Source organism: Lipophrys pholis (assembly GCF_963383615.2).
Source record: "Lipophrys pholis genome assembly, chromosome: 1".
NCBI lineage: Eukaryota > Metazoa > Chordata > Actinopteri > Blenniiformes > Blenniidae > Lipophrys > Lipophrys pholis.
The window spans coordinates 19,181,032-19,205,514 of NC_137635.1; the positions used below are offsets into that span (position 1 = coordinate 19,181,032).

The window sequence follows — 24,483 nt, forward strand, 5'->3', positions numbered from 1 at the left end:
CTCGTGCGGATCACTCCGCCGCCACTCCCCCCTCCGTCTCTTCTGGCTGCGTCATTACGTCACCCTGCATCCGAACCCAGACCAGTCGCAGCCATTTTACTCCGCGAAATAAACTTCAATCTCACCGCTGCGCGACAAAACCCAACACCGAAGATTATTCCTTCGACGACAATGTCTTTCCCGGTGTGAACCGCGGCTCGGAGAGATTCGGGTTTCAAGTGTTTCGGTAAGAGCACGTCCCCGGGGCGGCGCCGTCTTGTTTTTAGCATGTTAGCCCGTCTCGGCTACACGGAGCTAGCTGGTTAAATGTGGGGAGGTTGTTGTTCGTGATGTGCACACCGACTCAGAGCACGAGGCCGGACGGGAGACGGCTGAACGCTCGGTTTGAGTGATATTTTCAGTTCCTCGAAATGACAGCCGCCGAGACGCCTGTCACTCACTCACCTGCCAGATTTAAAGTAGCGAGCCAGTCTTGGCTTGTACCACACCCACCCTCCTCCAGCAGGAGCCCACAGACATCACTAGCTCCTCCACAGACATCACTAACTCCTCCACAGACATCACTAGCCCCTCCAGCAGGAGCCCACAGTCATCACTAACTCCTCCACAGACATCACTAGCCCCTCCAGCAGGAGCCCACAGACATCACTAACTCCTCCACAGGAGCCCACTAACTCCTCCGCAGGAGCCCACAGACATCACTAACTCCTCCAGCAGGAGCCCACAGACATCACTAGCTCCTCCAGCAGGAGCCCACAGACATCACTAACTCCTCCACAGACATCACTAACTCCTCCAGCAGGAGCCCACAGACATCACTAGCTCCTCCAGCAGGAGCCCACAGACATCACTAACTCCTCCACAGACATCACTAACTCCTCCAGCAGGAGCCCACAGACATCACTAACTCCTCCAGCAGGAGCCCACAGACATCACTAGCTCCTCCAGGAAGACCTGCTGGACATGTGCCAGATTGCTGTTTTCCAGGGACTATTTACTGCACAGTGAGTTGATTTACGAGCCCCGATTCGCTGGATTGCAGAGCATGACAGGCGGCGTGTCATCCTTGTAATCCTAACCAGAGACCCTGTGTAACGAGGCTCCTCCAAAGTAATCCTAACCACCGTATAACGAGGCTCCTCTGCCCTTACACAGCCACCGCGATGCTCCTGTCTTTGCTCTCCAACCATCCGGAGAGGAAGGTGAGGTCGCGCTGTGGGGTGTGTGACTCATGCAGACCGACAGGATGTGGTGCTTTTCCAGCCAGTCTGTCGCTGGGGGAAGCCTGGATTATCTGCATTCACTCCAGCACGTCTGCAGCATGTGGCTGGACGGGATAGCGAATCATCCCAAGTTTGTACGGCTTCGTCTCCCATGCGTGATTTGCTCGATTCAACCTCCTACTGCAGTATCGGCTTGCAGAAAGACTGTCTGCTCTGATTGCTTCAGTCTAGGGTTTCCTGCTTCCTGCCAGCAGCGAATTCAATGAAAAAGTAACTGGATAATAGAGATGGTGTTTTTATTTATAAGCTCTTGGTGCAACAAAGTTTAAATGCTGAACTTCTCTTCTTTCAGACTTTGCTCAGTAGCAGCTGAAGTTTTCCTCTGTAACAGTTTCTTTTTGTTGTTTGTTTTCTTGCTTGGCCCTTTTGTACTATTCTCGATCAGATCTTGTCAGCAAGTCCCCCAATTGCAGCCAGGAAGGAAAAAACACTGCATGTGTCTGTGGGAACAGAGTACACCACGGACTGGAATGATGACTTCATTTCTGTCTTATCGCTGGATGAAAGCAGACATTTTTGTTGGACCGAGACACAATCTATTTATGGTCCTCAAAAGTGCAGACTCAAACTGCAGTTTGGCAGCAGGGAGGTTCTCCTGCTGTGTGCGTTTTGTAAGGGTAGGCTGGGTTTTCTTTTCAAATGCTGCACACTTTTTAACCCGTATTTGATTTGCAAGCCGGTTTCACTGCACGTGTGGAACAATAAACCATTGTGCCTTTTAAAAGGTATGGTTTGATTTAACTGCTCTGTCATGCCAGACAACAGGCCCATCCCACAGGTTAATGAAAGACTGCAGTTTAACAAGTTGCAGGAACAAAACTGTAGTGTTCATGTTGTTGTTCAGGATTTTTCATGGTGGATTTAGTTTTTCTTCCGATGTTGGTGCATTTAATCTCAGGATTCTCAGGCAGGGTTGATAAGCACTGCTGCTTCAATGTGAGACGAGTCTCTTTGCATGGAAGTCTTTCTGTTTTGGAATTTGCTTAACTCCACGCACACTGACAATCCAGTCATTATCAGTGTATTCCAGCGATCATGTAAACAGCGGTATCCTTTAACTATTTAACAACAATACCTGTTGATATTATAAGATAAAAGATGTGCAGCGGGAGAAAGTCAAACTTCTGGAATGAAGAGTAGACACATTCACTCTGCATTCAAAACAAAAACTCAATAAGGATAATAGAAATATGTTCCCTTTGAAAGCCTCCGTACTGCGCTGCTCACCAGTTGTTGGATACGTAATGAAATTAGTTCCGTTGAAAGAAGTTTTTCGATGCTTCCATTTCTTAAAACGCTGGTGTTGTAGATATTGCAAGTGCTTGTTGGAATGTTTTCATTTTCCTCCTGAAATATTTCCACACCACTGTGATTTTAGGCCCCATTTACTGAACAATGTTTTCAAGCTTTGACTTTGCCTCTGCAGTAACCGGGACGATGCAACTTTTCTGAAATGCTACTGCTGCGCATACACACCATGGCTGTAGTTTGTCTGATGTCATGATGTCAGTTTGAATTGATTAAAACATGCAAACAAATGCTTGTTTGCTTTTTATTCCGAGTCTCTAATGATTTATCAGATTGTAATGGTCATAAAAATAGGTAAAGGTGCCCAGTAAGGGGGCCAAATAGCTGATTGAGACTGGTCTTGTATCAGCTTCTCTGCTGTTTGTCACGCTATTGAAAGCAAAAATATTGTTTTGTAAGAGCTATGATCGAGGAAGGATTGTACTATTTGCCCAGTGTTAGACAGGATAGGCTTTGGCCTCAAGTGAGAATAAAGCCAGGATGAATAGATGGATGGATAATTAGTCAATCGAGTGAAACATTATTAGTTTTGGAAGAAGTGCTTTGCTACGGTTGAGATCGACGTCGTAGATTTCCTTTATCTCTGTTTGTGTGTGTGTGCAGATTACCACTGGAATTCCTCACAGCCTGTTTATAGTAAACTTGACCCCTGACCTCTTCGTGTCAGTATGCCGACACATTTTTTCCTGTTGTGGATTCACGTATCTGTGCCTGCAATAGTTTCTATTGCAAATTGAAAGTAGTGAAAACAAGGACGTAATATGTTTTCCTAAGCTTGGCTTAATATTTTGATTGTTTCCCACCCTAAATCCTACATGTTAAATGTGAGCTTGTGTCTGTCGCATTTGCTCTGCAGCATATTCACTGTAATATATCACCAATTTGAGACCTTCTCATGGCAATACGAGAACAGCTTAAGGCGACAGGCACACCCAAAATGTACTCTCGCCAGGCTGCACGTAAATGTCATCTCAAATTATTACCCTATCGCATGCTTTATCTTCTCATCTCAAACATAGTTGTAACTTGCTGCCAGTGTTTGTATTTTGCTAATCCATCAATCCACTTTATCTATTTCTCTGTGCGCTTCACCTCACTGCTCTACAATGAATCTCCTCGAAGTACTGAAGTAATTTCAAACCCTTCAACAAACTGAGAGTTGTTAGGTATCAGCAGTGTTTGTGTCACACCTAGAAATCTCCTAAGGAAGGTGTATTTTTGGCTCTTTCACCGACGGCTCTGTAAGTCAGCCTCTTTGTTGGGCTTTCTTTGCTGTTGGTTTGTTTATTTTTAGTTTGACTTCGATCAATATTGCAGGTTACTTGTGCCATTTTTGAGCTTTTTTTCTTTGTACTTTTTATTCAAACAAAGATCAAACAGTAACTTTTGATTGTTCATTTCTGATAACATTTACACATTCCTTTGGATGACCCTCTTCAATGACATTTATTGTTATGTTGAGAGCTAGACGGATACCAGCGATGGGCTATCAGGGATGTGGCGGCAACAGTCGTTGTTATCTCTGTGGTGGCAAAGTACAACGTTGATGATTGACACAAGTGACCCTGTGTGGTGCCTGGTTTTAAAATAACAAACACACCCAGCAGCCGAATAACAGCCCCAGTTTGCCTGTTGGTGTGACGTATTGGTCAGGTGCTCAGTCCTTTAAATAGAGCAGACTGTTCATGTATTGTCGAAGCCTGTATTACTTTTGAGCTCTGCCTCTATGTGCGCAGTACATGTGTCACCATTCGATGGGACTCATGGTACTTGTTACCTCGTGCCACTGAAAGAGCAGTAGAGAGCCGGGCAACATGCAGCGCCTGCCATCTGGATCTGCTCTTTGATTCGGACAGGGCAGGGGTCCATGTTTACCCCCCCGACGTTCTGTCAGCCGTGACAGTTGTTCGGCTCTTCCCTGCTCTTGCTGGCTTTCTCTGTTGCACTTAGTTGTCCATCCGTCATTGTTTCTTTTGCCTCAAATCTTGTATACCCACACATGATGCAGTTCAGTCTGTACGGTCCATATTCTCCTGGGACTTGGACATTTTTTAGTTGAGTCACCCATAATAGCAACCCAACTTCGTTGTCCGTCCGTACAAATGTCCGTTTTATTGTTCTGTGTCTGTATGTGTGTGTGTGGTTTAATTTCAAACACAAAGAATAGCACCAACTTGTACATCACTTTTAGCGTTTGTGGCATTTCCGTGTAAAAAGACATTGTTTTTAAAAAAAACTAACGAGGGACTTTTGTAAAACAAAAATGCAAAAACCACGCATATATGAAATGAAAACCATGTATCTTCACAAGTAGTATACATAATTTTAATAATAAAACTATAATCAAAGCTGTAAAAGTTTGAGTTGTGATTGTAACACAGTTTTATTTAACTGCTGAAACTCTTGTATTGCCTGGAAAACGTTCAAACCTTATTTTAGACACTGACATCCTCAAACTCAGTTCGAAATTTGAGACATGCGCCACGACACCATCATCTGCCCGGTTTGTCAGTAAATTGATGCGTCGCGCTCGGCCCTAATTGTGTTATGTGCTTTGTATACTCGGCACGCACCTTGAAGAGGCCTGAGAGCTTCTGTGTGCGGCTGATTGATTCTCATTCTCCGACTGCAGTGTGACGCCACACATCAGAGCGTTGTTGTTGTCTGTATGGAGATAAACCTCCTCCCCTGCAGCTTTTTCTCTGCAACCCGTGAACATAATTTTTCAGACCTTGATGCAGCTTCGAGTGCCGGCCAGTTTTATTCAGACACCTTTAAGTGGTGCTCATCGTCTGTTTTATTCTCTGCTCATCTTCAACCACACTCATTTAAGCAGCATCGCTGTCTGGTGGGTGTGTGTGTTTTCATCTTATTTTGTAATAGACCTTCGTGGATCCCCAATATGTTCTCTCTCTCCATTGTTTGACCTTTTAAAATCGATCCCCCTGCTAGTTCGTCTTTAAACTGGTGCGACATGAGACAAAAAAAACCAGTCCACCTTTTCAGGGATAATTTTTGCACATTTGCTTGCTGCCTAATAGTTTTCATCAATCAAATCTCCATCAGCGTACGTTTTTCTCAAAGAGAAAAGACAATTGACCTTGCAGATTTCTTGAAAACTACAGGTTTCTCTCGGTTGGATTGTGATGCATTCCTCATGCATCACAATTTACTCAGCATTTACTCAGCAACACGATTAATCATCCACTTCTTTGATTGTCTGCCATAGTAATATTAAGAGGAATACATAACTTGTTAATCCAGTTGATGTACTCATGTATGAGGCTGCTTAAATGTCATGCAGTCAGTACTTGGTTCTACAGAACAGAGTACAATCCCGCTTCAAGTAGACTTCAAGTTGGAAAATCATCCAGTGTTTTTTAACAAAACCTTTCATCTAGAAAATGAAAACATGTTGGACTGTTAGAACTATTCAATGGTACATTAACACTTTGGAAATTCACCTGGAATGACAGCTACTGCTAGCGGTGCTAGCAATAATCATGTTATGATATAATTTACCCTGAGACTCTGATCCTATCCTGATTTAGATAATAACACAGCTCATCACATTGATGGGCTGTGTTAAGGATGTAGACAGAGAATGTGTATTTTACTATTGTTTTAAGGCAGTGATGGCCGTCTATGGTCACATCACTTTGACTGGAAGACCCCAGATTTTCAGCCACGATCAAAGATGTCCTAATAATTAACTGTCTTTGATCTGGGATGGCTAAACTCTTCCAATTTATAGCTGCAATATTAACTTTGAGTGTAAAATATTTATTTGTTGTGGTATATATTCAAACCAAATACAGGTGATCAGAATAAGATGCATCACTTCATTATGGTGTCTTTCATTATGGCTGATCAGTGTATTTATCAGGGATTTGCATCAACTGTACAAATTATTGCAGCCCTGTCCTATTGATGTTTACGCTCTGTTCTTTTCTGTCTCCCAGCAGGTTGGACTCGATGGCTTAGTGTGACGTCGACTGTAGTTTGCACACTCATCCCTTCCCTTCACCTCTTGCCATCTTCTGCTACAACTGGTAAGAACTACCAGCAATCAGCCTCCAGATATTTCCTTTGCCTTCTCGTAGCCTTTTACTCACACGAGCATGCAAACATACCTGAGCTGGTTTAACCCTCTAGGCACCAGAGATGCAAAATTTTAACATGCAGCATCACGGAACAAAATAGCACTTAACTCTAAATATATTACCCCGTCTTGTTCTCACATGCTCCCACTAGACGGCAGATGTTCTTTTTATGTGTTTATACTCAACGTATTTGATGAAATCAAGTTTGAAATTCATCCTCCGTCTCGGCACACCTGGGGGAGAGAGAGAGAGAGAGAGAGTGCAGTTGACTAAATTGGGTTGAGTGACGAGTGTGTGTGTGTATATGTATATGTGTTAGCATACAGAATACAAAGAGGTTTTTATTCTCTATTGAACTGTGTCAGGTGCTTACCGATTCTGACCGTGAAGGCGAATACTTTCCTTCCCATGAAGACAATTAATGTTGAGTGATGGTTGTGGTGGGTATAATGACAGTGCACATGGGGAGGAGATCAAAACAGTGTAAATAGTTTTGTTTTTTCAAACAAAGATCCATCCAGACAAGCTTTTTGAAAGGATCTCAGTCCAGTGCAGTTGAGAGTTTGCCAAACCAACATACCCATTAGTTGTCTGCCTTTTTTCACTCAACGACTACAGTAAAGTATCCGATATGCAAAGTGTTCTCTCGTCACTTTTCAGCAGCGATCATTTTAAAAGTTGTACCACCAGCTAGACATAAGACTGGGTCCTGTCCAAGAGCAGTGGGAGTATTGTAGCATGAAATTATAAAGACATCTGATGTGTCTCTTTCCTGAGGGCAGTGGATAAGAATTGGCAAATTGTAAACATATCACATGTAGTAATGGTACTTTTAACACCAGGGTTGCTTTAGCCAAATGCACCATGTTGCCTCACTTAATAAGTGACGTCACAAAGTTATGTAAAATAAGAAAGCCAAAACTGCGGCACTTTTTAAGCAATTTGACCTGGAATGCCAGCTACATTGTTTAGAGCGTTTCTGACGTTTTCGTGTAAAAGGACATTGTTTTCAAAATGTTGCTGTGTTAACCAAAATCTTTTCTAAGAAGAAAAGGCAAAAACGATGCATCAGCTTTCACTTGAAACATCAAGCTTTTTCTAATCATCCCATCTTGAAAGTGTTTTCAAAACGCGGTTTTCAGTGCCTTCGACATTGCTGTTTTCCGTTTTCACTTGACAACTTTGTCGTGTAAACTGTGCCTGGGTAGAGGAAGGACATCTGTTATGTTGGGGAAAAAAAGGAATGATTTAATATTCGGTGTTCTGTTCCCAATGAAGGTTAACCTCAGAGAAGGCCAGAGTTACTGCATGTCAGTTTTAAATTTAGCACGCCAAAAATTTTAAGAAAAAAGACCTCACAGTGGAGGATGTTTAATTATAACCTTTAGGAAGCATTTACAAGAGCAGAAAGTGGTTAAGTTTCTAAAGATGGAGGCTTTTTACTGTTCTGTCAGAGGAAACCGCCGAGGTTTGACTGTTGAACATTAAGGCCTGAATCATGCCTGCAGCGCAGCGTTTTAGTGGCACTTAATCACCATTACGGGGCCAGAAAGTGGTGTTGGATCAGGAGCCAACTTTTGAAGGCTGGGTTGGGGATTTTGGTCGCAGTGGCCAAACTCAACATGGCCCAGTTTGAATGACTGGTACAGACCCCTGCGTTCATACTCAATGTGCCGATTGCTCCGTCATGATGGATTTGCCAAAACACAAGGGCGGCTGGTTTCAAGTGCCATGTTAGATATGAAGAAAAAAATGAATCTTTTGCATGTCCTTTAGTCTGATAGATGTGGGTCATTTCCCACTGTGAGGACTTTAGGGCAGTCGTAATGATACGAGTGGTTTCTGGCCAAAAGCAGCACATCAGGATGGTTGGTAGAGAGGACAGATGTGGCTGCCACTGCAGAGCGATAAATAGGATGCATGTACAGACCGAGCGGACTCCCGGGAAGCCATGGATACTAAAATGTTTGTTTTGCTCCCCGAAATGTTTCCGTTCCCTCTGTTTGAAACCGCCGCAGCGACGTCATACTCCAGATTATGAAGTCTGCCTGAACAGAGAACACATTCATGCACAAACTGGCGTTGTTTCTGTGCAGCAGCGGTTTGAGGCCATTATTCAGTGTAATAGCCAACCGGGCCTGTTTAATGAATAATTTGGGCTGAGACTGAGCTCTTCCAGATGCCACTCTCACCAGTTGGGTGAAGGAGTCATACCAACAGGATGATGGTGATGATTGCTCTGAATTGCTTGTGTTTCTGAGGAAACGCCACCAAAATATCATTGAGTGATGGTTTTTCCTCCCCACCTCCTCATTTCTTAAAAAATCTTCTCTTGTTTCCTCACAGGTGGCAGATTGACACAACACAAAGGCAACGGCGACCCCGACCAGTCTCAGTTTCCTCTCAGCCTCCCGGATCCCCTCCTGAGGCAGGATGGAGTCCCAGGGGCAGCTCGTAGCAGGAGGGGACTGTGGGATGTCAAACCTGCTGGTGCCAAGTCCTCAGAGCGAGGCGGTGACCCACGAGATGGAGGAGCTGTCGTTGCAGCCCACCCTGCCTCCTCTCAACGAACGCAAAAACGGTATTTAGACAGCGCGACCACTTCACGTTACTGAATCTTCTGCTTCTGTAGCATCACAGGAGCTGTTTTTCTCTTACTTCTCTTCTGTTTCCATCTTTTCAGTCTCGTATCAGGTGAAGTATGTCCAGTAAGAAAGACATTATTGTAGGGAAAAGTTGTTACAATGTCACTTTGTGATAAGACATCCCACACATGCTCTTCATGTATGCACCTACACAAGCACATGCTCAGTTAATCAGCTGATGAGTTTCAAACGTGCCGTAAATCAAAGCCTCCAGCTCCTGAAGGAATCCACCAGGCTGCGTGTCAGCTTCTTAACACCATCAGTGTTGCCGTTGTTTTGGCAGCTGCATGAGTCTGACACTGATGGATGGCTGCGCAGTTAACAGGTTTTATGAGCGATCGCTACGTGTATCCGCTCCTAATCATAGTTAGATCAGATAAACCATCCAGTCCAGTGGCATCAATGAGAAGCTTTTCTGAAAGCAGTTGAGAAAATGCAGACTGTTTAAGTCAACGCACTGGGTTGAGTGTGTTTGTTAGGTTTTTTTATGCTGTCATGCTGCTGTCCTCTCCAGGAGAGTCCAGTGAAACGTCTCCACTGTGGAAAACTTGTGTGGAATGTCAACAGTAGTAGCACCCACTCATCATCTCGGCTTTTGTCACATCCCCTCCAGTGCGAACGCGCACCTCATACTTTCCACATTGCTGCCGCAGACTGGCTTCTTTTGTGTTTATTTTTTTTATTTTTTTATTTATCATGCAGGTGTTAATCTGTCTACCACGAAGGCAGGAATGAGTCCGACATTGTGTGAAAGTCAGAGTCTGGAAGGAGAGGAGCACAGAGAGCAGCTGTCTGCAGTTTGTTGAAACAGAGATAAGAATGTGGCCAGTATGAAGGAACGTTAGAATAATAAATTCACTGAGCCCTTGAAGTAAAACTTTGTTGTCGCGGTGGGTTGAAAAGGAAATCATTCCAACATATTAGAAATTTATTCCTAATTGACAATTGAATAGGACAGTATTTTTTAGACACCAACTTGTATGTAAAATTTTTACATCTTCACTCGTAATCATTGATATGAACAACTCATTTCTGATTGGCTGTCTTCTTCAACTGACACAAGCCCAGGTCACTCAGCTTTATTCTTGTGTAGCCTGTTGATGAAATGACTGTTAGGTGATGTTTTCCTCGTAACGTCTGGATAGTAAAACTCTGCTGAGGGTCCACATGTCTGTGTACTTTTGTGAAATCTGCAAAGTCAAAGAATCCAAAGGTCGAAGTGACACATATAATTTATAAACACAGGTCTGCGTGCGTAGCTCTGTCAAAATATTTAAAATGCTCGGTTTACAGTGTTTATAGCATCTGAAAGTGCTCTTGAAAAAAATAAAAAGCCCTTTTTTGGTGTGAATTAACTTAACACTGTAAAATTTGGGAATTGCACTAATTTGCTTTTTTGAGATTTTTTGGAGTTTGCATTTGAAAATGATCAACTTTTTTTCTGGAATAAAAGGCTTCAGAGTAGAGCCTCTTGCAGGCACTATGTTTGACACACCATGTCTTTACCCGTGAGAATGGTGCACTTTAAAGTTTAAACAAAGAGGAACATTGTGTTCAGTCGTGAGCTTCAGACAGAAGTACTGTTACATTGAAGTGAGTCAAAGTGTTTGCTTTAAAGAGGGATCTTCTATCAGACATTCATCAATTAAATAATTCATCTCTAAAAAGTGAAAGTATTCCTTCCTCATGTGTACTTCTCAAAAACCGTCTCAGTGAAGACAGGAAATGGATTTGAGAGTGTGGGAAACCTTTGCACCTTTGTTGTGTGTGCGGGAACAGCTTGTCCGTGCCGTCCAGCTCACTCCTCGGACTGCTGAGGTCATAGGTCGGCCAGTGTTTGTGAAGCGAAGCGGCATTTCCCGGAGGAACCGAGGACAATGCAGCTGACTGGAAGTCCATCTGAATCACCTGCGGGCCCATTAACAGAGCTCGGCGATGCCCCGCTTTGCTGATTCCTCTCAGACACGTGCAGATCTTTTCCATCTTGTCCTCCAGACTGGTGACGTTAAAAGTCAATGTTTGACCGCAGCTCTGCGGGCAACTACAGATGCAATATTCATCAGGAAGCTATGCTTGTCATCACTTTTAATGTCACTCTATTTTTTTTCATGCGGCTGTGCAGCACGGCCTGCGATCTGATGTCATCAGCGTTCTTGAAAGAAAGCGTTGGCCCAAGTTCATCACTGTCAGCATGTATGGCGGTGACGGAAAGGCGGCCGAGGGTTGAGAGAAACTAAAGATGTGAGGTTGAGTGAGGCCAGCTGTTTCCTGTTGGTGCGTGCGAGTTTGTATTTTACTGTGCGCTTTGACACATCGTTTTTCTGTGAATGGAGAAGTGTGTGCAGTCATAGGCAGTGTTTAATTTGTGGAAATCTTAACCCCCTCCTCGGTGCGACACTCCTGTCTGTTCCAGACTGACGAACAGAGTCACATCAGACTAATAAAATACCTGTTATATCGAGGATACCGTCTCGGTTTCATGGTAAGGAAGTATCTGCTGAGTCAGACACTTGGTTGGCAGGTACGAAGAACCGGCGTAGCGCTCTACATCTGGCTGCGTTCGTGTGGAATCGCCTCGAGCGAGAGAGTAACCCATCCCAGCCGGCCGAGTGAGATGGGGAAGTAGGAGTAGAGGGGGAGGCGGAGGTAGTGCCCTGTAATATAAACATAAAAGTTGGGGAGGGATAAAGAAGTACAGGACAGACAGATTATGGCTCCCGCTGCACGAAACCATTTGATTATGATGCCAGTCTTCATGTCGCACGGCTTAAGTGCCCAGTTGTGTTGTGGACTGCTCGGGGGATCAAGGGTGTAGCGTCAGTATGGAGGTGGAGACAGCTCGAGAAGGTGAGCACTTGTCTTCTTTGTTTATGTCCGGTGTTTTCTCAATTCAGCCAGGATGACATCATCACCAGCTTCTCTTTAGTTTCTGGAAGTGTTGATAAAAATACCATAAATATGTTACTTCATCTTGGTAATCATTCCCTTTTATGTGCTTTGTGTTTGAAGAGATTAAATGCATCCAATGCAGTTTAGTGCTGGGTGTGTTCCAGGTTTGTTTTTGTTTTTTTGTTTTTTTATTATCAAAGGTACTTTTTAAGTGTTTCAGATTTTAAGAGCGAAGCCTGCTTATTTCGGTCGGGGAGATATTTATAAACCTTCATCCGTCAGCAGCTTATGTCAAAGTGACGCCTGAAGTTTTGATAAAGTAAAATCTGATCATTTTCCCGCTGAAATACTCTCTGAATCAGCCTGAAGTATTTAAAGTACCTGATACAGCTTCTCCACCGCGCCCTGCACCTCTGTGTGTATCAACTTCTGCAAGCACATAGTTGGCTGGTAAGATAACCAAAGATCTGCTTCAGCTGTGCGAAGGATCAGCCTCAGAGCGGGTGTTTCAGCGTGAAGCGCCCGAGGAGCCGTCTTCAAGAATGACGTTATTGTACGACGTCAGGCTCATGGATCGAGAGCAGGATATGAGTTATATCTCAGGCCAGGAGGGATTTGTCTGTGGTTGCCTACCTCTTGGAGTTTGATGTCATTTTCCCTTGCGGTGGTGTTTTTTTTTCAATCTTCTTCATCTTTATGTTTTGCAATCAAAATATTCCTGCTTTCTATTGTGAAAGTACTTATCCCCCCCCCTATTTTGCTTTCAGTGCTGCAGTTGAGGCTTCAGCAGAGGCGAACCCGCGAGCAGCTGGTGGAGCAGGGCATCATGCCACGTGAGTAACGCTACTGCCAGCTGTCGGTCACCCACTGATGGGTTGTGGGTGGGTAAATGATAACAGAGGGGCTACCGCTCATACTGGTATAATAATAAACATGTTTTCTTTCTTTAGAAGTGGTCTGGGTGACGACATCAGAGAGTAAAACTGTTTAAACTTGAGCTTTCATGTATTTGTTGTGTGTTGCAGCTCTGAAGAGCCCGGCAGCTTTCCACGGGCAGATTCGCAGCTTGGAGCGAGCGAGGGTGAGCCGCACGCTGTTGCGAACTGATCATGACTTAATTGATATAGGAAAGTATAAAATATAACTGATCTGTCCGTGTCCTCTCAACCAGACTGAGAATTTCCTCAAGCATAAAATCCGCAGCCGTCCAGAGCGAGCCGAGCTGGTCAGGATGCACATCCTGCAAGGTACTGAAAGTCCAACTTGTTCACAATGCAGACGTTTGAATTAAAACTGTTTTCATTGTTTCCTTTGGAACAATGGAGAACAAACGGACCCAATAGGCCTTCTAGGTTCCCTCAGTTGTTCAGTCGTCCATGACCTATCAAATGCAAACAAGCAAAACAAAAACCATACCAGGTTTGAATTTAATCATCTTTAAAGTAGTGGCTTTGTCTCAGTGACGCAATGTTTGCGGCACTCCCGTCATATTTGAAACACTCCAGACGTGATCTCCACCAAACGCAGCGCACAGATCAGGTTTGGGCTACTACCTTCCCAAACAACCACATGAAAAATCAACAGGGCCTAAATATAATAATAAATGGGTTTTATATAGTGCTTTTTTTTGACACTCAGCGACGCTTTACATTGCATTATCCATTCAGTCCATGGTGGTAAGCCACATATGTAGCCACAGCTGCCCTGGGGCAGACTGACTGAAGCGAGGCTGCCATTTTGCCGCCATCGGCCGCCATTAGCTACCGCTGTTCTGCGTCATTTTTTTTTCAGAGTCCCAGTGTTTGCCTTCAAACGTTACATATTTCTAACTTTTCTGTAAATAAGAACTATATTTTCTCATAAACCATGTTTTTTTTTTTCTATTGTGAAAAACCATGTTTGAGTGATAACAATTGCAACAAGGTGCTACACCCAACCAAGATTTCATGAAGGCAATAATAGCTGTGATTTTGATTTGATTCAAGATATCCTAGTGACACCCTGAGGGCCAGTCAAACAGAGCTAAAGGCCCACACATGGCACACATACAGTGCACAATCTTTCTTGCTCCTCAGAGACGGGAGCTGAGCCGTCCCTACAAGCCACTCAGATGAAGCTGAAGAGGGCCCGGCTGGCTGACAACCTCAATGAGAAGATCGCCCAGAGACCCGGTCCCATGGAGCTGGTGGAGAAAAACATCTTGCCAGTGGATTCCACCCTTAAACAGGCCATCATCGGTAATCAATGATGGTGAATCTGTATGCCCTGTAAATCCTGTATTACTGGGAAAACAGTGATTCACCTCCATGGTTGTCTCCCTGCAGGCCAGGTAAATTATACAAAGGTTTTGGATGAAGACAGCAGTGATGCACTGTCCCCGGAGCAGCCGGCCAGCCAGGAGTCTCAGAGCTCTGTTCCCTCGCCAGATGTCAGACTCCCAGAAACGCCCTCACCAGGCCCACCACAAACACCAATCCCCACCCCCATGCTGCAGGTCAGAGAGATGCGAGTGATTATTCTGTTTTCTGTAGTTTGACTCATTTTCTTTTTTTTAAGTGTTTTTTTCATTGTCCCTCTACAGCCTCTGCCAACGCCAGACTTTATGAAAATCATCACCACCATTGAGCAGCCCGTCAGCCGCCCGGTCATCCTGCCACCTCCGCTAGTCACTACAGCGGCTCTCTCGAAGCCCGGCCCGACGCTGGTGAAAGTAGGTGTAATGCTTTTAGTCCTCCTTCCAAAGACAAGGAAATCCCCCTCCTGCCCTTTTCTTTTCACATGACTGATTTGTTCATGTCTCCCACACACAACAGCAAAGCCAACAGAAAAGCCCGTCAGAGAAGAGTCGCAGCAAGAAGGGCAAAGAACCAAAGTCCAGGGTGAAAAAGCTCAAGTACCACCAGTATGTTCCTCCAGACCAGAAGCAGGAAGCCAGCGAGGCGCCCATGGACTCCTCGTATGCCCGACTCTTGCAGCAGCAGCAGCTGTTCCTTCAGCTGCAGATACTCAGCCAGCAGCAGCAGCACTACAACTACCAGACCATCCTACCAGCTCCACTCAAGTATGTGTACAAAACCATTTCTACAGATAGAAAAACCAGTGACATTTGAATTCATGTTCAAATCAGTGTTCTATTGGTTTGGAAAGTGAGAAGAAGCTCGGCTGGCTTTCATTACTCTTTATCTAAGAAACCTCGCCAACAATAGTTTTTTTTATAAATCCTGAGGGCTGTTAGCTACTTTCCAATAATGTTTCAGTTTGTAATGACTAACAGGATGTTGACTCGCCAGCTGCTGTTTTCATAAATGTCCTGCTGTCATGTTCACTCTGGTTGAGTTGACCGACTTCGTCAGGAGCAGACCATCCATCCTGTGATCCTGCCTCATTATTTGGAACAGATTTCCTCTGTTTCCTCTCTTTCACTCCTCTCGGTCACTCCAGTTATCTATACAATAATCTTCTTTGTCTTCCTGCCCTGTTTCTAAACCCCCCCCATTCACTTCATATTCCCCTGATACAGAAGTGGCATCGACGACTTCCTGAAATAACGGTGACCTCAACCTTCATTGCTTCTTTCTTTTTGCAGGCCTGTGGCAGAGGGTCAGAACAACAACACCGCCGCCCTCCCCACATCCATTATGGTATCCCTGCCCACGGCCCCCCCACCTCCCCCTCCGCCCCCAGGTCCTGCTCGGCTAAACAACTCGCTCTCCAACCGCAAGCCGGGAGTCCTACCTGCCAACCTGGAGGAGATGAAGGTGCTTGGAAACTCATTTCTACCCGCTCTAGTTCTAGTGGAAAACACATAAGCGCTGACGTGGTTGTATTTTAATTTCTCACCAGGTGGCTGAGCTGAAACTGGAGCTAAAGCTGCGTGGTCTCCCTGTGTCAGGAACAAAGACCGACCTGATCGAACGGCTGAAGCCTTTTCAGGACGGTCCCGGCTCCGCCGCTCCCTCTCCGGCCACTACCACTCTCTCATCCATCCCGATGGAGGTTACCACGCCTTCCATTATCCTTCCAGTCCAGCAGGTGGCTCCAGAGAACATGAGTTCCACACCGCCCGTCTCACCTGTTCCTCCTGATCCAACTTCCTGCCAGCAGGAAGTTGGCATGTTCGAGGCTCCGCCTGAACGGCCCCTCCAGTCGTTCCGTGTCCCAGAGAAGGACAGAAGGCTGCATGAGAAGGAGCGGCAGATCGAGGAGTTGATGAGGAAGCTGGAGCAGGAGCAGAAGTTGGTAGAAGAGCTGAAGATGCAGCTGGAGGTGGAGAAGAGGGGTCAAGGCAACGGCACAGCTGACTCTGCAACTTTATCCCCTAAGCTCTCCACCGTATCCACCATGAGCCCTGTTCCGTCTGTCTTCAACTCCAATGTGGTGAAGATGGAGGGAACCGTCCTGTCAAACTGCTCCACCACCAACGCTTCCATCAGAAACTCTCTGCTTGGCTCCCAGGCACTGACAGCCTCTCTGCCAACCGTGGTGAAGTTGGAGGACGTGACAGTTTCTTCTGGCAAGCCGCTTCAGCTCCAGACCCAAACCCAGCTCATTACACAGATGCAGCCTCAAAACCAACACCAAGTGAGCACCAGCCCGCAGCTGCTCTCCCCGGCCCAGAAGAGCCCCAAACTGCAGACGCAGCCAGCGGGCCCCAGCCTGCAGCAGTTCTTCATCAGCCACCCTGGTGGCATGTCCCAAGTGCTGGGTCAGCCTCAGACCTTGTTAACCACGTCTGGGCAGCCCCAGACTCTGCTGACCGCCACCGGCCAGGTGGGGACTCAGATCCTTCTCCCGGTGTCGCTACCCAACAACGCCACTGCAATCCAGCTGCCGAGCACCACCGTCAGCTTGCAGGTAGGAGCCCAGAGATGCTTCCTGGCAAAGTGCTGAAAAAGAAAGCTGGATGTTTGTTGTGAAGCATGTTATGATGTCACTCATACAACCTTTCCCTCTTCTTGATCTCAGCCGGTTCTCCAGGCTACCGTCTCAAATCCAGGCCTGGTGCAAGCTTCAGTTCCTCAACTGCAAACCACTAAGATGGAGATGTCCTCCAGTCAGCAGCCGCTGCTACAGGTCGGGCAGAGCAGGACTGAGAATAAGAGCAATCAAATATAAACAACAAAAAAATTTAAGTTGCTTTTTTTTTGTGTGTGTCCTGATAGACTTTGACTATGTGCAATAACACTACTGGTGTGGAGAACCACAACAGACCAGAGGGCAACCCTCGGTGTTTACTGAGGAGCTCTCCAGAGAACCGAGTCTCCTCGCGGGCTTCACCCAACCACCACATGTCCAACGGACTGCTCAATAAGGTATCAATCATTTCTTCTCGTCTGATTAGGTTGGAATGTTTTGTGAGAACATTTCAAAGTTGTTGTTTGTTTTCTTTCATTACATTAGATTTAAGATGTGTTTGTCCCTCCAGCCTCCTTCTCCGCGGCCTGCTTTCATCCTGCAGCCCACCTCGCTGGTCACTCAGCCTCCCAAGACTCGAGAACCTCCCCGCTACGAGGACGCTGTCAAGCAGAGCCGGAACCTGCACATCAACAACATTTCACAGGTGAAATTGGCACCAGCCGCCGTTCACACACGTATTGAGCTGCTGTGGCATCTTTCGTTCATCTTCAGGCACTCAGCGTGGTGACGAAGCTACAAAGTCTTTAAATGCCTTTCCATGCTTTCGTTTTTTGTTTTTCAGGTTCCCACAGCAACCAGCCAGCAAATGGATGACTTGTTCGACATCCTCATAGAGAGCGGAGGTAACTTGGCACGCACAGTGACGGCAGTCAGAGCCAGATGAAGACGTTCATGTGTCAGGAAAACACTGAAGTAGCTGGCGCCCACACAGCAGCTGCCTCAGCGTGACTGCAGAGATGTCATGAAAACAGATTTGGACTTGTTATTCCCGATTTTAGCCTTTTGGTTGTTTTCTTCTCTTTTGTCGGTCATGTTTGACGTGCAGGCCAAGAGCGTTTGTTAGAAAGTAGGTGGCAGCAACGACATAAAAGTTTGTTGTTGCTAAGATCCACTCACAGTGATGCTTGCATGCAAATTCCTAATGACATCTGAAATGATATGAATTGATTCAAACGAGTATTAAAAGGGATTTATTTTAAAATATTCATTAACAATATTCAGTTCAAAATATCAATACTAACCAGGTAAAGCACCCGCCTTCAAGTAAGCACTCCTGACTCAAACAAATAAATTACTAAAAAAGCTTCATTAAATGAATTCATATGTGCATCAGGTGACTACAAAACAGACTATTTATATTTTTATGCAGCAGAGCTATCAAAGCCCCTTAACCTGAGTCAATTAATAAGTACAGCATACATATCATTATTCTTGTGGACAATGAAGAATCTTTGATCTCATTGGACTACGTGAGGCTGCAACAGAGTTCCAACTTCTTCAGTCTGCTCTCAAAGCTGCTCTGCTCTGTACAGCCCAGAGTTTAGTTTAGCTTTTCAACTGTTGGCCTAAATACAGTGGTGTTTTGTTAATGCTGCTGCAATTTTAGTCCTTTTTCGTTGAGTGTTTGTTGCCTTGAACTCTAAATCTTCCATGCTCACTTCCATGTCTTTATGGTTAACTGGAGCGGTTCAGGCACCATGATTACTCGGGCCGCCCTCCAGCTTGTTTGTTGTTGTTGCTGGGTAAATATGGACGTGTCTTTGACAGATGTTTGGTTAATAACGTGACCACACACTCACTCCTTGGTTTACAATGCGTTGTCAGTCAGATGAAAGCCGTGTCGTTATTTTCATATTAAAGTGAAGGAGGAAGTTTATTTCATTTTATATTCAGTTAATCGCCCAGCCCGTAAAAAGCTTCAAACTGGCTGAATCCTTCGTCTTGATCATGTTTTTAATCTCTTTCCCTCCAGAAATCACCCCGTTCATCCAGCAGGAGCCTCCGGTGTCTCTCACAAAGACCCTCCCCGTCACCGCTAATGTCACCACCCTGCCAGTGAACACTGTCCTGTCCCGCCCACCCCCACAGATCCAGGTGGCTCCGTCTCCCACACTGGGCTCCCTCCTCACCCCCAGCCTGCCCACCCTGCCCGGCCTCTCCTCCCTCTCCTCCCTCTCCTCCCTGTCCTCCCTGGCCACGGACAATCAGCTGGAGGCCTTCCTGGAGAGGACCCTGGCCGACACGCCGCCAGCCTCAGACCCGCGCACGCAGGGCTTGATGGAGGAGCTGCAGGCGCAGCTGATGGACCAGCAGCCATACTCCCCCATGGACACATCAGACCTGTCCTTCTGTGACTCCTCGCCGCCCTCCTCCCTCAACATGGGCCTGTCCGACCCGGCGCTGGACAACATGGAGTGGCTGGACCTCACCATGCCCCCGGGTCCCGCCGGCATGCTCACGCCACTGGGAATCCCCACGGACTTCCTGGATACGCACGACCTGCATTGGGACTGACGGAGGACCACGTAGAGGAGACCGAGGACGCCTCAGCAGGGTGGCCGAGGCTAAAGGAAGGAGGCGGACGGCCGCAGAAAGATTCAACATTTCAAACCAGGAGCAAACGGAGGAGGAGGCGCGGCGTCTCCGCGCCACATCACTGACCATCTGTCATATTCACACCACTCCACTGCTTCAAGCAGCATTTGCACAGCTTTAAAGAAGGATGCTTTCAGGCTGGACGTCCTCCGTGAAAGTGGTCTCACAGTATCGCTCTTTAAGAGATCGTAAACCGTCACTCCCCCCCCCCCCCCCCCCCCCTTCTTCCGGTGTCTGATGTCACGATGTTAACAATCGTTTTTAGAGAGCCAAGGAGACGGAGCCAAATGAAGACGAGCGCACGGGACGTTTTGTAAATACAGTTCAAATCACACAACAAGGACTCCCTCTGCATCAGAGAGCCTTGAGAGCCACCGACAGCTGAGACCAGCTGATTCTCCGTACTGGAGGTTTAAGCAGCCACCCGACTGTCGGAGCTCAGACTCGACCTGTTACAGGATCCTAAAGCCTCCGTTCCACCGGAGCAGACTGTGCCACACAAGCTCCCAATCAGATTACGTTTTAAACCAACGCAGCTTCGGCACAGATTCAGATTCAGACCATTTCCACTGAAACTTTTGCGACGTCCACTCGGCCCGTCCGAGATGCAGGAGCGTCACGTCTTTGTGTTCCTCCTCCATTCATCAGTCAACAAGCCAAGTCGACGCAAAAAGGGATTCTGACGTCATCCGATGTCAGACGTGACTGTTTTCCTTCTGACCCGCCGCGACACGCGCCGGTCAAGCTGATCAACCAATGACTGGACGAGAGGAGGAAAGCTCCTCCTTCAGTGTGAGAGCTATGCACTACAAGAGGCCCAGAGACTCCTTCACCTCAGAACAAAATGTGAAAACGCTGACAACACAAAAAAAAATAAGGCTCAGTGAGGTCGCGATCGTGTCTCTGGTCTCTGCCGGGGACGCTGCAGTTGTCCAAAACCTCTTATTCTGAATGTACTTTTTAAAGTTAAAAATAGGACTTAAAAAGTTGGCAGCTTTTTTTTTTTTTTTTTTCCTCAGATGATCAAACTGACAGGAAACAAAAAGTGGAAAGGGAACAAATAGCAGTTTGTGACACATATCCATGAGTAGTTGTGCAGCAACTTATATCAAGGATTACAGATGTCTGACGAGCTTTATATCTAGTGTGTGTGTGTGTGTCAGGATAAAAAGTTATCAAGTCTCCTGACATCGTGAGCGTGCGACTGAATGAAGCATGTGTGTGTGAGTGTGTGTCCTCTTGTCGCTTTGCATGTTCTTCCGTGTCTCTGTGTGCATGACTGTACTCGCGTTGGAGCTTCGGCTGTTTTCAAAACCTTCGGCTTGAAGTCGTCTGAAGAATTCCCACTAGATATCTATTGAAACTAATCACCTGCTCGCCACTATTCCAAATTGTAATCTTCAAAGCGGCTCCTGATGACTGTTTTACTGTTGTCCTGCAGTCAGAAACGTGCACACACACCTTCGAGCACATGTTTGTTTAAGAATACTGAGTCACTGTTTTGTCACTGCAGCCTGTTCCTGTAAAGTTTTTTACAGTTTGAATTCAGACTGGCTTCATCAAGATGTCTCCTTTCACCTCGGAGAAATCCGTTTGAACCACTTTCATGTGTCATTACACCCCCAGGCCACTAGAGGGCTCCTTTGTTCCTCAGTTGTGGCACTTCAGGTTCACTTCTAGAACATAACAAAACTGAACACAGTAGATGGGGTTTTTTTTTTCTTAGTTTGTTTTTGAAGAAAAGTGTCTTTTGCATGTATATTACTGATTCACTGTGTTCAGGCCTGAGCCTGCAGTTTGGTGTGGAGCTGCATGAACATGAGCTCAAACACACACACCTGCTCATATCAGCTGCTTGCTCCTCATTGTTTCACCCCATCATCTAACGTTTGCGCTCTGCCAGTTGATTCAGAGCTGTGCAACTTGTCTCCAGTCACAAACGTCTGTGGTAATTCCGTTTTAATGGAAGCAACTAGCTGCTGGACGACATTGCACAGGTTGGCTTTAGTTGGTTAGCTGGTTATCTTCAGCACAACGCGTCAGTCGAATGACATCATGATTGTCTTTTTAGAAATGAGATTTTAACACTGCACCTTCAAGCTCCACAGCTTCACTGTTTCCTTGGCGCAGTTTTCCCGACTCCCACGTTTTCGCGCGGCTCAAGTTTGCGTCTCATTTATCTGGATTGAGGAAGTGAAGGAAAACTGACCGATTCTGGTTTTTCTAACGACTCTTCACTATGAAATCATGTTGGAACTACACTGCGTGGTCTCGGTGAATAAAAGCTCGACTGATTCTGAAGTTTAAATGCATGATTCAGTAACTGACGAGGCTGGTGTCAAATTACAAGAACTTTTAAGCCAATTTCAGGTTGCTGGAGCTTATCCAAGCTGATTATTGGTGAATGTTGAGAAACTTAAATTATCCTTAAACGGAGATCCTGCAAACGCCTCAAAGAAAATCCCCAAAACCCAATCCTGAGTCAAACCTCGGACCCTGAGACCGTGAGGTGAGAGCACTAACCACTTCACCACTGTGTGGTCTGGCCAGGATGCAATAAATGATTCAAATACACATTAACTGAAAAACGTAAGTGTAAAGATGTCCACTGAGCTGTTCTGCATCTTCTCCATATGCACTAAGAAAATCAGAAGCTCTGTTGTAATTTTACACCAGCCTCACTCTGGAATTACTGAAACGTCATCAAAGTGTAGCTGTATTTATCAAGAGCCTCCAGAATTACAAAGAAAACATGAAATGTTCCCTTTAAAGCTTTAAAGTTAAATGTGTCTGCGTGCTGAACTGCTAAAGCACAGCCAGAGACTGTAATCACCGGCATTCAGTGCCACATATCAGTAGTGTCGGACCACGTTGGGTCAGGTCCAGATTAAAATCAAGTGAGTTTTATTAAAGTTTCAAAAGTTGTAGTTTTTCTCCATATAAAGTGCAATAATCTGCTCAAGATGATAAACATTGAAATTCTGCTTTTCTTTTCACGTATCATCACTTTTGTAAAAATAAAGTAGCACATTACTTTTAATGTAGAACAAGTTTAATAAAAGATCAAGAAAATGTTGCTTTAAAGTTTCACCTTCATCTGACGGAAGGTCCCCTTTACTGTTTGATCGTCACTGACAACATTCTGCGTCTTGTTTTTATCTTCCATCTGTCACGTGTCGCCATGGCAGCGGAAGTTTTTATCCCATTTTTAAATTTGTATTCATTCTTTTTAAAAAAAAAAAAAAAAAGAAGAATAAAACGATATCGTTTAGTAATGGTTCTGATGAATCTGTGTGGTTTTGGTTTTGCTGAGGGGCTTTTTTTTGTTTTTCATTTTGAACGGGCCAGACGAGGACGGCTAAAAGCAATACCAGCTGCTCCTCTGATGTACTGTATGTTGAATCCTGCCTTCACTCCGTTCATGTTTTCCTCTCGGAGCACTTCATATCCCAGCGGTGGAGGTTCACCCCCGCCCGCCACCCCCACCCACCCTCTGTCTCCTCCACTCACGCCACGCCTCTCGTTCGTAACGCCATATGTTTTGCACATTGTGTACATATTTATATAGATGTAATGCATATTTTTCTACATGTGTAACATCCATGGGCTCTCTATTTTGTAAATACTCCAAAAGATGTATATAAAGTACTGTATGCTTTTATGTGTCAATAAAACTTTGGTGGACTGTGAGAAGGTCTAAGCATTGTATTTATTAGCACCATTACTCTTTAGTCTTTTGTTTTAATCTATTAAATGACAGATAAAAATGTGTTTTGATGAGAGTATTCATAGTTTTGTCCTTCACTTATTTATTCCAATCCAGATTTCTCCTCATGAATGATGGGAAAACACACTGCTGGGAACTTTTATTCATCATGTCAACATCTCTGCACCTTTCTCATCTTTTATCATCAGTAACATTCGTCCTATGAATCTTTTCTTCCACTTTATCCCAAAGCTGCTGAAACTTAGTGATTTTAACGGCTTCATCTCGAGTCCAGTGAACCCGTCTTTTCTCAGCCGAAATGTGTTTTCGATTGTGAGAACAAACGAGCGGTAGGTAAAACTATGATCTCACCGAAACCCTTTAATTACTGAAAATCTTGTGGGTTTAATGAAGATGACTTAAAATCCTAAAATATGCTTCAAAAGTGTGAGAGGCTCTATAGAGCAACTAACATTAATGGGCTGCACTTACTGCATTTAGAATGCAAAAGCTACTTGGCTGCATGTTTGAGCTCTCTGGTTTTATTCACTGTTACAGTGCCTTGCGAAAGTATTCGGCCCCCTTGAACCTTTCGCCACATTTCAGGCTTCAAACATAAAGATATAAAATTACATTTTTTTGTCAAGAATCAACAAGTGGGACACAATCGTGAAGTGGAACGAAATTTATTGGATAATTTCAACTTTTTTAACAAATAAACTGAAAAGTGGGGCGTGCAATATTATTCGGCCCCTTGCGTTGATACTTCGTAGCGCCACCTTTTGCTGCAATTACAGCTGCAAGTCGCTTGGGGTATGTCTATCAGTTTTGCACATCGAGAGACTGAACTTCTTGCCCATTGTTTCTTGGAAAACAGCTGGAGCTCAGTGAGGTTGGATGGAGAGCGTTTGTGAACAGCAGTTTTCAGCTCGTTCCACAGATTCTCGATTGGATTCAGGTCTGGACTTTGACTGGGCCATTCTAACACCTGGATACGTTTCTTTGTGAACCATTCCATTGTAGATTTGGCTTTATGT

General features: G+C 45.2%; 1 protein-coding gene across 1 annotated transcript; it reads left to right on the plus strand.

Moving 5' to 3' along the window:
* The first annotated feature begins 86 nt into the window (after nt 1–86).
* mrtfba (myocardin related transcription factor Ba) lies at nt 87–23,019 on the plus strand. Its single transcript, XM_080462190.1, has 17 exons — nt 87–226; nt 6,554–6,643; nt 9,041–9,275; nt 12,996–13,061; nt 13,254–13,309; nt 13,400–13,475; nt 14,304–14,465; nt 14,553–14,722; nt 14,810–14,938; nt 15,042–15,289; nt 15,815–15,986; nt 16,072–17,082; nt 17,194–17,301; nt 17,391–17,540; nt 17,654–17,788; nt 17,927–17,987; nt 19,118–23,019. Exons 3-17 carry the CDS (start codon nt 9,128–9,130, stop codon nt 19,657–19,659), a joined length of 3,234 nt encoding a protein of 1,077 aa, XP_080318316.1. The 5' UTR covers nt 87–226; nt 6,554–6,643; nt 9,041–9,127; the 3' UTR covers nt 19,660–23,019.
* The last annotated feature ends 1,464 nt before the right edge of the window (nt 23,020–24,483 follow it).